A 13921-nucleotide genomic window follows, 5' to 3' on the forward strand; every position below is an offset into this window, starting at 1 on the left:
ATATGCAAACCATGGGTAGTCTGTCCTCAACTGACTGTCACCGGCTGCAAGAGAACAGACTTTCCGATCTCTTCCTTGTTGCTCACCTCATTCAGCTTGACCCAGTTGAAGGACTTCAGTGGGTGGGAAGGCTGTGGGACACACTTCTTCCTGAGTGGCACATCACTGCTGGGGAAGGGGTCTGGAGGGAGGGGCAGGCCCAAGCTAAAGCAAGGTGGAGCACCTGGGGGAGTGGGAGGCCCACCAGGTGGAAGGGGTGGTGGTGGCGGTGGGGGGCAGCAGGCGAATGGTAGAGGTGGTGGGGGTGGAGGCAGGTCATTGGTTGTCATGGAGGAAGACAAGGTAAGTGGGCCCCCAGGGGGAGGCGGGCAAGATACAGGTCCTGTCTGTGGGAAGACAAGTTGAAAAGAGAATGCCATTAGCAATGATCATCTTTCACATCCGTGCCACTACTCATTTCCTCACTCTTTTTCTATCTGTACTAGACCCCACATCTTGTCTCATCTCCATACTTTTTTGTATCCCAAATATCCAAAACAGACACAACCACAGGCAGACACAGCCACAGGCTGACACACAGAAGTCGCACACACATCACTGGACAAAGTCATAGTCAGCACAATGTAACTGCACGACTGACACATGCGGCTGTGTGGGCAACTGTCTACACAAAGGCATCCAGTAGAGCAGGGAAGGGGAGCCCAAATTCTGTCTGCTTCTAAAGTGTGCTTCCTAGGACAGTGTCACCCAGAGGAAGGAGCATTATTTTTTCTAATTAACAAAATGGTGCCACCTTTATTCCTCAGGAGTCCCCTCTATTCTGACCTGAAGCCTTACATTCCCTTCTCCCTCATCTTGAGGTCTTTGGTCCCTTCCCACACCTGTTGTTCCCACCAGATACTGAATCCAGGGACTAGACCCAACCATGTAAAGGAAAGGGGGGTACCACGTACTGAGAGTTCACTGAGTTGGGCTACCAGCTCTGCCACTTGTCCTCGAGCCTGGCGCAGCTCCTGGGACTCTCGGGACAACTTGTCCTTCATCTTGTTCAGTGTCCGCATCATCTCTTCCTTCTCCAATGTCTTTGTCTCACATTCTCGCTCTTTCCTCTCTAGTCTGCTCACAAGCTCCATGTGATCTAAGGTGGCAGTGGAACAGAAAGGAAATGGGAAGTCAGACGTGAAAGTGGGTATGTGCCCCTCCAAATGAGGAGATGGATCCTAGGCTGGGTGTCTGTGGAGAGGGGATATGTGGGAGTGTAAAGTCCCTCACCTTTCCGGAACTTCTCTGCCTGGTCTCGCCACTGCTTCACTTCATTCTCATTGATGAGCCTGGGGGAAAGTCAAGGGCAGCGTCTGTTGACAGCTGGTTCACTTCCCAGAAAACATGCCATTTTCTGTTCCCCACATTGGCACCTGTTATTCACTCTGTCCAGACACCAAGGAGGCTAAACTTTGACTCTCCAGAGTTCTTTCCAGGTCCCCATCCCTGCCTAGTTCTCATTATGTGCCTCTTTGTGGACTGAGAACTGAAAGGACACTCAGATACATTAGAATCCAACCCCTATATGATGCAGTTGAAGGTCTGAGACCAAAGGTGAAGACACAGCTCATGAATGGTGAGGTAGGACTAAATCTCAGGCCCCTTCAGTTGTATAATGATTTGTAACTGTAAACAAAATAGATTTTTACATCTGAAAGAGAGCAAAATATTGACCTTACCATGACCCAGACTTCCAAAGACCAAGGTGTAAGAGCAAGAGAAACCACCTACCCCAACAACACAGGATGAGTGTTTCTAAGTCCTCGTTCATGCCAAACTCTTGTAACAGGGGCTTAAAACTAAGCCTTTACCTAGACACCAGAGTATAAGGGAGGCAAAATCCAGATAAGATCCCAATAATAATTTCTTTTGTAAATCTGAAAATTTAGAACAGTTGGATCCAACACTCTTGGGCTCTCAAGGAGATCAAGGCTGTAAAGAGGAGAGGGAGCGAGAGGGGCACCATGTGTGAAGACATTCCTTTGCAGAGTGAGACTTGTTGTCATCTGTTGGGTGTGCTGTCTCCTTTTGGACGCACTGACAGAGTTTTGACCTATGTTCCCTAGACTTGGGAGGGAGGCATGGTGGACAGCAATCTATCTTGGGACCATTCAAGTCCAGAGGTGAGGCAGAATTGACCAGAACAACACTGCCATGTGAGACCTTCCAGCACTTTGTGTTTGTTGGCATAAGCAACTGCATGAGTGTTTCCATGGGTCATAAGTAGGTGCTGTAGAGGAACTAGGCTGAAACTATTTTAAATCCTGTCCAGGATGTCCACATGGGAGAAAATCAGACACTCAACAGTGCAAATCTACGTGGACTGGATTGCCAGTAAAACAGGGGCTGATGGAAGGGATAGTTGGTACCAGCCAGCCCTGGGAGGTGAGGAGGGCAGTCGCTAGGGTTTTTTAATGAGAGGCAACACAACATTTTATTTATATATATATATATATATATATACACACACACACATACACATACATGTATATATAATACATGTGTTATATATACTATTATATAGAATATATACTATTATATAGAATATATATTTTATAATGTCCTATATTAAATATATATTTATATAATATAAATAATATATAAATATATATTTATATATAAATAAATATATGTGAATATATAATATATGTGTTTATATATTATATATATTCAGGAATATATTCATACCTTTCCCACATGCCAAACCCAGAGAGCAGGAAGCTGTTAACTAAGTTACCTGGTCAAGTAAGACCTTTTCTCTTTCACCTTCCTGCCCCCAAGCTGCTTCTGGTGGGGGTCAGGACCTGGTTAGCTAGTAGGAAAGTGGGTAGAAGGGGTTAGAAAAGCAACAAGAGAGAAAAGAAGCCAACCATCACACACACACACACACACACACACACACACACACACCCTTCCCACCGCAACTTTCTGGACCCAGGCAAGGAAGAAAGAGATTTAAGGCTACATCAGATCTAGAATGTTGATTCATTTCTGAGACCAGTCCTTCTTGTTGCAGATTTGAGACTCTGTTGATAGTTTAATATGATCTTAGCACTTCCATTGCCAATGAAGAAGAACAAATTTCATTGGACCTGAAGAGTATTTATCCTTTGGCAGAGGAAGAGCTTCCCCACTAAATAGTGTAGAGAATCAGTAGAAAATAAAATAAAGCTGCATTTTGATGAATTTACTAGTTATGCTTGTCTAACACGCCATTGATAACCAACTACTTGTGTAGATGAAAACAGTAGCAAGAAAAGTTCAAAGTCTGTTTTCTACTTGGCTTTGGAGCACAACACAATGAGTCACAAACAGTCAGTTTATATCCTTGGGGAATTCGGTTCAGAGACATACTGCCATACAAGCTGAACATAAAAAATCAGTGCACTAACATAAGATCTGATAATTAATTTGTGTGACTTTAAACTTATTTCTCTGTGTCTCTCTCTAGCCGGTCAAAGATGACCGCCCAAAGACCACAGGCTCTGCCTCCTTGCACCCAAAATCCCCATGTCAATTGGCCATGATCTGTATCTCAATATTGGGGTGGCATACTCCCTATAAAAGGCAAGAGTGAATAGTTTAGGTTTTGCATACCATGCAGTCTCTATCCCATATGCTTGTGTTTGATTTCAACAATTCTTTCAAAATTACAAAAAAGTGTTCTTAGCTGGAAGACCATACAAAAACAAGCTAGGGGGTTGGAGTTATCCCACAGGCCACAGTCTGCTGATCTCTTCTTTCTGGTTAAACTACTCTTCTATCTGCTCCATCCAGTGAATCATTGAGGGTTGAGTACCTCTCCTTCTCCCTACTCCCCCTGTTCATAAACCCGCACTGCCCAAGATTGTAGTCACAAGACTGAATGTCATTGCTATTGGAATTAAAGAACAATAAAATTAAAAATGTGGTTCCTGGGGCTCCCTGGTGGCGCAAGGGGTTAAGCACTGCACTGACAAGCTTCTGCAGCATGAGTTTGATCATCAGCCAGCCAGGGAGCTACCCACATGCACAGTAGACCTCTCCTGACTCGCCTGCTGCTCCCCTCAACAGTGTGCTTCAGTCAGTCTGCCTGTTCTGTACCCCACTCTGTCTCTGGTGAATCCTCTCACCCCCCCCACACCCCTGACCTATACCCCAGTTCTTGTATGCATAAATAAATAAACCTTTAAAAAATTGTGGTTCCTCAGTCATACTAGCCAAGGTCTAATGCCCAATAGCTACATCGGATGCCACATGAGACAGGGCAGGCGAGGAACATTGCCATGATCTCAGAGAGCTCTATTGGACAATGCCGCTCAAGCCCCTCTTGGAATCTGGCTGGCTTGAGAGAAGGAGTTGAGTAACCCCAAGTAGGAGAGAGATGGGGAAGGAGGAGGAAGACAGGTGAGGACCAGCCACTGCTCACATGTTGACGATGTTCTTGACATTGAAGTTCTCCAAGGGAGCCAGGTCAGGATCCACGCCCCTCTCATCCTGCAGGACAATCTGCTGGAGGATGCGGTCCAGGAGCTGCCATTGCTGGAAGTAGCCACCGTTCCTCTTGTCTAAGGGATAAGAGGCATCTTATCTTTGTGGAGCCCTGGATTCCCTGGGGGCCCCACCCTAGGGTTACTGCCTGGGTGGTGAGGCATGCCCTTCCCCTCCATTGGCAAGCCCCTAGTCAGCTGGTGGAGACAATGCAGTTGCTCACAAATTCAGTCATTTCTTGATTATTTACAACTGACATTCTATGAATGTCAACCCCCTACCATATTTCTCTACTCCCTGAAATTCTTCCTGGCTACATTTCTTCCCCGTTGATACCTTGATCATCCTCTGCCTTGGGAATGCAAATTGCTTTCTACATTATCTTAAAAAAAAAAAAAAAAGCACCTCTGAGAAAATAAATGTGCTCCAAAATAATACATGCTGAATAATGAAATCTCCAGGGAAATTTTAAAAAAAGGTTTAGGATTATCTATGTTATTGTTCTACGGAGAAAGATGAATGGAAACTAATTACATGTATGCACAAGAGGGAGTTGGAGGGGCTGGAGAAATCTAATGGAATCCAGGCAGATTTCTTGATGATGGTAACCTTGAACTAAGAAGGCAAAGGCACCAGTGTGGTACTTGAACTCACAAGACCCCACTCTCTTCAGTCATAGTCTTGTTGGACATGAACTTTCTTTCCAAGAGACAGCCTTAAGCTACTTTTCTTGCTTTTTGGTACTAAGCACTTTGTCTCTACTGAATGAAAGGGGAGGTACCATGCTCCCTACCCCACTTACTTACAGGCCCTTAAACCACAAGTACCAGAATGTTTCAACCAGATTTCCTTAGCACAGCAACTAGGGGTGGAGTCAAGCAGCTGTGCTTGGTGTATACCTGAATGCATGCGAGCCTGGGGCCCTTTTCTCTTGCTTCTGTGGACTTGACTGGCATCCTGGTGCCGCATAGTCACAGGACAGGTTGTATCTGACCACATGTTAGTCAATTCATCATCTGTCTCTCTTTCTTTTATCTGCCTCTGTAAATCATTTGTAAATAAACTTTTATTTCCCCTATCATTTCTCTACACATCTGCTGTGGGTTTGCCTAGAATTCTTAGGCATGCAGGTAAGGACTCATATCCAGGTCACGTCATTTTCCATAGGGTACCCTGGAACACGACCACCAAGAAAGGTCACCCACATAAGCCTGACCTCAAGGTCAAACCACAGTGCCTGCAAGGCAGAAGGTCATGACCGTAAAGCACCATGTTGAGGTAGAACATTCACAGTGCCCAGGGGCTTTAGGGGTAGAACAAGTGAGGTTTCTCAATGACTTCCCATAAAGTCACTGTTTATGTTTTATGGGAGGACAGAAAAGTGGAAGAACTGGTCCAGGTCACTGTGTCCATTTTCCTTTCCACCATGGCACCAACACACACTGCAGAGGCATAGTCTTCCATTACCTTTCACCCAGGAGAACAGGTAAGCCAGGTCACTGTCTCACAGAGGAGGAAGATGGTTCATCTAAAACCTTAACCCCAAAGAAATAAGCATCCTTCCTATGTAAAGACTCACTCAGCCTCAAGTTCATTCACTGTCAGCTTGAAATAATGTATGCCCCTCAAGCAACTCTGAAGTTTAGAGACCCTGTACTGAGGAACCTTGTGATTCACCCTGCCCACCATTGGCACACAATAATTTGTAGTTGTTGTCACATTGCCATGACTGCTGATGCCACCGTATGAAGAGAATCTGCCCAGGTTGACCATTACAATGGGCCATGATAGGTTTCAAAGTATTCTATTCTGTGAAGAGCTTAAATGCCAAAATGTACAGTGAAAGCTCTTTTCAAATTGCATACTGGTGTGGCTATTAGTAATGATGTGTAATTTACTCAGCCATTATGCACACCTGGATCTTCAGAGCTTAGTATCTGCTCTTGTGGCTGCTGGCATTTGGTATTTATAAAAAGAAGCAGAATCAAAGGTGTTGGGGTGGGGGGAACCAGCAAGGACTATATGGAGGAGTTAAACCTTTCTCCAAAGGCTCCACATCTGTGCTACTTCCCCAAACACAAAACATTTTTGGAACTCAACGAGAGGACTGATTACTCCCTTGGCATGAGCTGGCAGCCAGGGCTCTTTGATTTTTAGTGATCAAACTATCACTGTTGGACTCAGATGTTGGGGTTGCTCAGTGCAAGTCCCCAGTTCATCCTGGAGTGATAGTAGGAGTCTTGACCCCTAGAAGGAAGGGAACCACGGCGGCCCGAGTCCTCTGGCCTGGCTTCTGGGGGCATGTGCAGAGGAAGACCTGGTGAGACTCACCAACCCAGGGAGGTCCCGATGCCTTGTCTCCACCTGACCCGGGCCAGGGCTCTAACAAGCTGAGGGAGTGGCAAATGTAGGCTACTCACAGGGCATCTGCAGGCAGTGATGCAGGACAGACAGCAGGCAGGGGTAGGCCTCTGTGTGCTTCAACTTCTTGTGGATCAGCTCAAACATCTGTGATGCACTCTTGGTGTCGATATGGACCTGTGGGTGGAGGGTGCGGTGAATGGGTAAGGGGATGCATCAGAGGGAGAGAATAAGGAAGAAAAGTCCCTGAGTCCATTCACGAGCCCCATTCCTGGGAGAGCGTTCCTTCCCCTGCCTCTGGCCCAGGCTTAGAAAAGGAGGTGGGAAATGTGCTAATTCTATGAACCAGGGTTTCGCAAGCTCAGCACTCTTGGCATATGAACTGGAGGAGTCTTTGTGTGGGGAGCTGTCCTATTCATTGCAGGATGTTTAGCAGTATTGGGCTATGTCTATCAAATGCCAGTGGCATCCTCCTCATCCCAGTTGTGATGACTAAAAATGTCTCCAGACAGTACAAATGTCCCTTGGGAGGGGGCTGGGTAAATCTCCCAGTTGAGAACTACTGATTTAAACTAAAGGCAGGAAGCAGAGATATAGATGATTCAAGGACTGCGTGGCCAAAATGCTGGGTCCAGACCCCACTCTCTAGGTGAGTGACAAGATAGCTGTTCATCCTCTTAAACCTCGGTTTCCTTGTCTATCTAAATCCAAGGCTTTTGTAAGAATACAAAGGGGTGATGCTTGGTGATCGAAGCACTCCCCCATAAGTAGGCTTCTTTTTGGACAGGGATTTTATAATACCATATCTAAGCAGCACAGTTGGATATTTTCATGGTTACTAAGGATAAAGTGAAAATATAACGTGGTTGGGTCAGCACAACCTGGCTACTAATGGGGAAGGTAACTCAAGAAATTGCTGAAGGCAGAGGAAAAGCAGCACAGGAGAGACATTTGAGACTAATCATTAGTCTCAAGAGAAGGGCTGGCTTGCTTTCTTTTGGGGGTTGCCGTCTCCTGGAGGGTAGATGACTTATCTGGTCAGGGAAGGCCCACCTGATGAGGCTCACCAGGTGAAACCACAAAGTGAGTCTCATCAGGTGAGAGACCACGTGAGACCAAAAAGGGGAGCCCTCTGGAGTCAATAGACTGCCAGGGCTCCAGCCACAGGATGGGGCCGTGGGGGCAACCACCAGGGAACGTAGCCAGCAATACTGAACCTACCATAGCACAGGATCTGAAGAGGGAGCTCTGAGGTTACCTGTGACCCCACAGCAGTCACCACACCCCTGAAAGATCCTCACCATGTCAAACCTTCTGGCTAGCTCCAGGTCATCCTCATTCCGGACCATCTCGAAGAAGTCTAAATGCCTACATAGGATAGAGGGACAGAGAGAGGAGGCATATAGACAGAACATCAGCCCCCACCCCCATCAACTAAATCTGACAGCTTCATTTAGGTGAGACCAAAGCAAAAACAGCACACAGCCAGCTGTCTATATGCCAATGCACCCCTCTTTTATAGAAACCTACATCTCTCCTTTGGAGAGGCCAACCCAAGGTCCATCACCTTAGATCAAGCTTTCTCAACTTTGGCCCTATTGACATTTGGGGCTGGGTGACCCTTGGTTGGGGAGGTTGGTCCAAGAGTTGTAGGGGTTCAGCAGCATCTCTGACCTTAACCCACCACCCAGAGACCAGCAGCAACCCTACCCCTTGAGTTATGACAACCAAAATGTCTCCAGGCATTGCCAAGTAGGTGATAAAGGCACCCCATCATGGACCACTGCTTCTATCTACCTTCTCCAGTGTCCTCAGACTGTCCCCATATCACTCTTTGAAGTCAATCCTTCCCTCTTTTACAACTCTCATCCAGCCATCCCATAACCTCACCTCAAAAGGATCCAACCTCTTAAGACCCAGTGTTCATAAAATAGTCTGTGCTAATGGGACAGAACCAGAGGCACCCTCTGATAACACAAGGAAATTTAATTGTGCCCTTTGATCAACAAGAGCCTTTATAACTTGTACTTGGAGTGGGGCTTTTCTTGAACAGAACACAGCAAGATATTTAGCATTCCAGGCCCCCAATAACCATCAGTGAGTATAAAAACCAAAGAGCATCTGTATGTGTTTCCATATAGCCCCAGGGAGCAGTAATACCATGGCTAAATACTGCTAGGTCTACCTGTCTATCAGAGGTGAGACAGCAGGTAATCAAGGAGGACCGGCAGGGGCACAGGTAAGATGGGACAAGGGTAGGACAGTTGTCACCCTCACCCCCACAGAGCTGATTCTGCATCGATGCTGGTGGGTATGGCAGTTGGGAAGGGTGGACTCCATGAAGGCCTTACCATCCCCCACCGAGACACTGTCTCAAAAGTCTGTACTAGGGACAGGTGGCTTGGGCCTTACTTGTCCAGGATGGCATTCTCATGCTGCCGGAGTTTGTCAATCACAGGCTGTATCCCCAGCATCAGGAACTCGTACCGTAGATGGAGGCGGAACTCCAAATTATCCTGGGAGTCACCGAGGGAGGACAGACACATTAGCTGATCTTGATTTCCAGAAGAGTCCTTAGGGAGTCCTTCCCCCATCACCATTCCTGACATCATCCCACATCACCTGCAGCAAACTCATCTGGAGCTGCTTCGAGTCTCAGAGCTCCAATAAAGTTAGGAAGAGACATCCTTTTACCTCATTACTTACTGCCTCACTGCCTGTAAGTTCCTTTCCAGTTTCCTCTTAGCTCTTGGCATCAAAGAGCAGTGACATGGCAAAGACCACCTGAAGATGATGCCCTGGCACACCAACCAGATGACCTGCCATCTTTTCCCCAACAAGCACGAGGGTCCAGAGCATCCAGGCATAGCAAGGCCAATGCCAAAGGGCCTTACCTCCCCAGCTCCTGCATTGAGGACAGCGTTGATAAAGGACATGATGGCTGTTTTCAGATTCACTTCATCCCGGTATCGGCCCAAACTTCGGTCTAGCTCATTTAGCAGTGTCTGGATGAAAAGGCAAGACAGAAAGGATAGGAGGGCTCAGGATTCACTAAGTCCAGACCACGAGGCTTTGGTTCCTGACCAGAATCCCTAGAATGCCCCATCTATTCCATCTTTTCAAACTATCCAATTCATCTTGGCCTTCCCCTAAAGTTGGCTTCTCCCAAGAAACAATTTTTGCTTCTTTAAAGCTGAGCCCCAGGCCTGCCTTACTTCTGTTCCATTCAGTCTTTGGAGCTGGGCTTATATGTTGGACAGGGCTGTGCTGCTGCTTGAGAGCTGTGCTCCCACTATTTACTGCTAGTCTGTGCTCCCTACTCAGCTCCTGGACGGCACGAGCACTACCTTTTATTCCTTTTCTATCTTTTGCAAATGGCCAGGATCTGCTCTCTGCACACAGTGGATGGTTTAACAATGTCTGATGCTGAATAGTATTCCATTGTGTATAAATACTACATCTTCTTGATCCGGTCATGTATTTTGGGATGGAGCTAGAAAGGATTATGCTCAGTGAAATAGTCAGAAGGAAAAAGAAAAATATCGGATGGTTTCACTTATAGGAGGAATATAGGGGAATCAAATAAGGTAAGGCGTTAGGAAAAAAAATAATAACAATAAAAAGCATAACAAAAATAAACAGACAACTATAAATCAGAGATATCCTGCAGGAGAGGGGCGGGGAGAGGGATCAAAACGAGGGCGGAAGAGCACAAGGGACTATGGTGATGGAGCACAGATAAATTGGTGGTGGAAATTCTATGGGGACTACACCTGAGGAAAGAAAGCAAACACTGTAAAAGAAATGAAAAATTAGGTAAAATATATATAAATAAATTTAAAAAATAAAAATAAATAAAAATGATGACAGAATAAACAAATAGCCCACACTGATGGATAAAACATAGTGTGTGTAACAATATTTCACATTTGTTGAGACTGATTCTGGGTCAAGACACCTGATACTTGTTATCTATCTCATTACTTTCCTGGAGCAGGTCAGGGGAAGAGAAAGGCCTGGCCTGAGCTCCCAGGGCTGGTCTCAGGAGCCTCACAGCAGACCCAGACCCAGGCATAAGCCCTAAAACCTTGACTCGAGCAATTGCTGTCAATTCAATTTTCTTCTCTAAGCCTGAAAATGAGTTGGGCGCTAGACTCAGGGATGCAGAGTCACAAAAATGAAGCAGACCTATATTGCCGCCTCAAGGAACCTGTGGTCTAGTGATGTGTTTACTTTCCCAGTCAAACCCATACCTCCTAAGACTCACGCCATTCTAGATATGCCCTCCGGGTCCCATTACTCTTAGTCTATTACCTTCCAGGAGTGGATATGCAACCCTTACTACCTCTCCTTCCTCTGTTTCTATTACACAGAATACTTAGTCCTTCCCCCTGAGTATTCAAAGCTCCTGTCCCATCCTGGTTGGCGCCCCATCCCCTGCTGGGCCTCTCACCTGGAAGCGTGTCCTCTCGGCCGCGTACACCTGGTAGTGTAGCATGGCCTGCAGCACTTTCTTGTGGCCGCCAGGCACCAGGCACACTGCGCCCAGGATCTCCAGCACAGCCACCTTGGTCTTGCTGTTCTCTGTGCGCAGGCTCTGTGCGATGGTGCTGATGGCCTCAGGCTGTGCCAACACGTGTGCCCGCCCCTGGGAATTGTTCATCAGAGCCTTGATGCAGCCGATGAGGGAGGTGTGGATGCGACTCTCGCAGGTGGCGTGGTCCATGCTCCGGAGGAAATTTAGCAGACAGGTCAAGCCTTCCAGCTCGATGAAGCGGGTCACAAACCTACCATTAGAAATAGGTATCCCATGCTCCCATGTTATTCTGGACACATTTTTGCAAATAGTTATCTCAACACCCCATGTACAGCAGCCCCCATTTCCATTTATAAAGCTCATCTAAAGCACTAAAATCTTTTCACTCTCACAGGAGTGTGGCATCCTATTTGCATTTTAAGTACCATGCATTTGCATGTCATTGACTCTCAGTTTCATCTTTGATGGTGTGTATGGGATGGATGGTCATGATAATTATCATGGCTATTAAACCTGAAGATTCATCTCCAGCAAAGATAGGGATTCAAAAAATGACAGTGAGATGACAAGGAGGACTTCCAGACAGAAGGGAATCACAGACACTTGGTTAAGGAACCAAGGCTGGGAAGGTCCTTAAGAAAACAACTGGGGGCCTCCCTGGTAGCAACAGGGGTTAAGTCTCAGCACTATCACCACCACATCCTCAGTTCGATCCCTAGGCAGGGAGCTGACCCAATATGGCACAGCAGACCTCTCCTGTCTCCCCCGCTGCTCCCCTCAGCAGTGTATTTCAGTAGATCTGCCTGTTCTGCTCCCCACTCTCCCTAGTGAATCCTCTCACCCTTCCACACCTCTGGCCTACACCCCAGCTTTTCTATGTGTAAATACATAAATATTAAAAAAAAAAAAAAAACGAAAACAGCTGAGTTATCTTGACTGTTAGCAGAAACCATTAAATGTCATTTAGTTTAGGGGTTCTTAGCCTGGAGTCTACGTTCCCCTAAAGGGTCTATATCTGACACACAAGAGTCCATGAACTTGGATGGGAAAGGGAAATTACAGCTTTATTTTTGAAAACGTCTAACTGAAACTTAACATTTCCCTTGATGATGAATGGAGGCAATAAATGACAGTGTTATTAGCATAATCTGTGACTTTGTCACCCAAAGAAATCACAGCTATTTTCATATCAAATTACAGTTGTCACCGGTATCTCAAAATATCATTTACACTCATCAGCACTTCAAAACCATGGCGGTTGCTAGTTCTTGCTATTTAAGGCATAAAGAAGTACATTTATTCCTATCTCACAATCTTTAATAGTTGGTAACTACTTAAATTAGTTTTTTTAATCCATCTATTTTTATTTCCAGTCGACCCTGAATAACACCAACCCCAAGCAGTCAAAAATCTGAATATATCTTGGAGTGGGCCCTCTTATACACAAGCATATGCAAATTCAACTGCCCAATATTTGAGGTTGGCTGAAACCCTGAATGAAGAACCCTCAGATAGAAAAAATTCCAAACGTAAATGGACCCACAGGTCAAGCCCATATTGTTCAAGGGTCAATTGTTATTACTTAAAAGCATCATTCTGGTAAGTGGTCTGTAAGATTCATTTCGGTTCCAGAATTACCCATCCCACATGCACACACATACAGAAAAAGGCTTCGAACCCTAGACTTCATAGAATAACTGATGACCTGAGGTAATGTCACAAAAGGAGCTGAAGAAAATACTGCATATAATTAATGCATTTAATTCCAAGTGCATTTGTGGACTTCTATATTATTGTAGAACTATGATCAGAAAAATAGAATATACTCTAAAACTGTAAAAATAGGTCTTATTTACTTTTTACTGTTATATGGTTTTCTATATTCCATAAACTTTTCATCAATATATATGACAATATATATTTTCTTATTAGAATTTTACTAAGGCAAAGAAAAATAAATTGAGGTGGCAGATAAACTCAACAGTCTCTCCTCAATCCCTCTACTTCCTATATCCCTTCCCACCCCAGACCTCCCCACCTTGCCACACACATAGACTGAGATGTTTAACAACTGCTCTCTGGAGTTAGAATGCACAGGCTTGACTGTAGTATTTGCCAATTTTTATAGAATAAATGTTCTCAGCACAACCAATCTCAAGTTATCAATATGGCATAGCTGACGGTAGAGTTGAAAAGAGATGCACCATTTATACACCTCCCTCTTACATACACAGCAGGTGTAGTGAAGGACATAGTCACAGTAAAATGTAGAAAGATCATTGGGTAATTTTCAAATATTTATTACCTTTGTTTTTAATATAATTTGTATTTTATTTATATCTATGTTTGACAACCAGCTTGCAAAATGGCTGAAAATTTAACAATCAAATCCGAGAGGCTGGCAGGACACAGTTTCCAGACATGAGACACATCTGTGCCTCATGTTCCCCTCTTAGAACCCTTGCACGGTGTGTGGTCTGGGGAGGAGGAGATGTCTTTCTCTGGCCCTGA

At 45.4% G+C, this 13921-nt stretch overlaps 1 protein-coding gene across 5 annotated transcripts in view; it reads right to left on the minus strand.

Moving 5' to 3' along the window:
* Window positions 1-13921, minus strand: part of DAAM2 (dishevelled associated activator of morphogenesis 2) — a gene marked incomplete at both ends in the record, with an annotated part of 41055 nt that overhangs the window by 19343 nt on the left and 7791 nt on the right. For all 5 annotated transcript variants that reach the window (XM_084228949.1, XM_084228948.1, XM_084228947.1 and 2 more), the window contains 9 exons: window positions 87-386; window positions 954-1138; window positions 1273-1331; window positions 4451-4589; window positions 6933-7050; window positions 8175-8241; window positions 9286-9389; window positions 9768-9878; window positions 11327-11660. In XM_084228949.1, coding sequence (XP_084085075.1) covers window positions 87-386; window positions 954-1138; window positions 1273-1331; window positions 4451-4589; window positions 6933-7050; window positions 8175-8241; window positions 9286-9389; window positions 9768-9878; window positions 11327-11660 — 1417 coding nt within the window. The remainder of the gene's footprint in view (window positions 1-86; window positions 387-953; window positions 1139-1272; window positions 1332-4450; window positions 4590-6932; window positions 7051-8174; window positions 8242-9285; window positions 9390-9767; window positions 9879-11326; window positions 11661-13921) is intronic.

This window comes from Talpa europaea (assembly GCF_964194135.1).
Source record: "Talpa europaea genome assembly, chromosome: 2".
NCBI classification, from domain to species: Eukaryota; Metazoa; Chordata; class Mammalia; order Eulipotyphla; family Talpidae; genus Talpa; species Talpa europaea.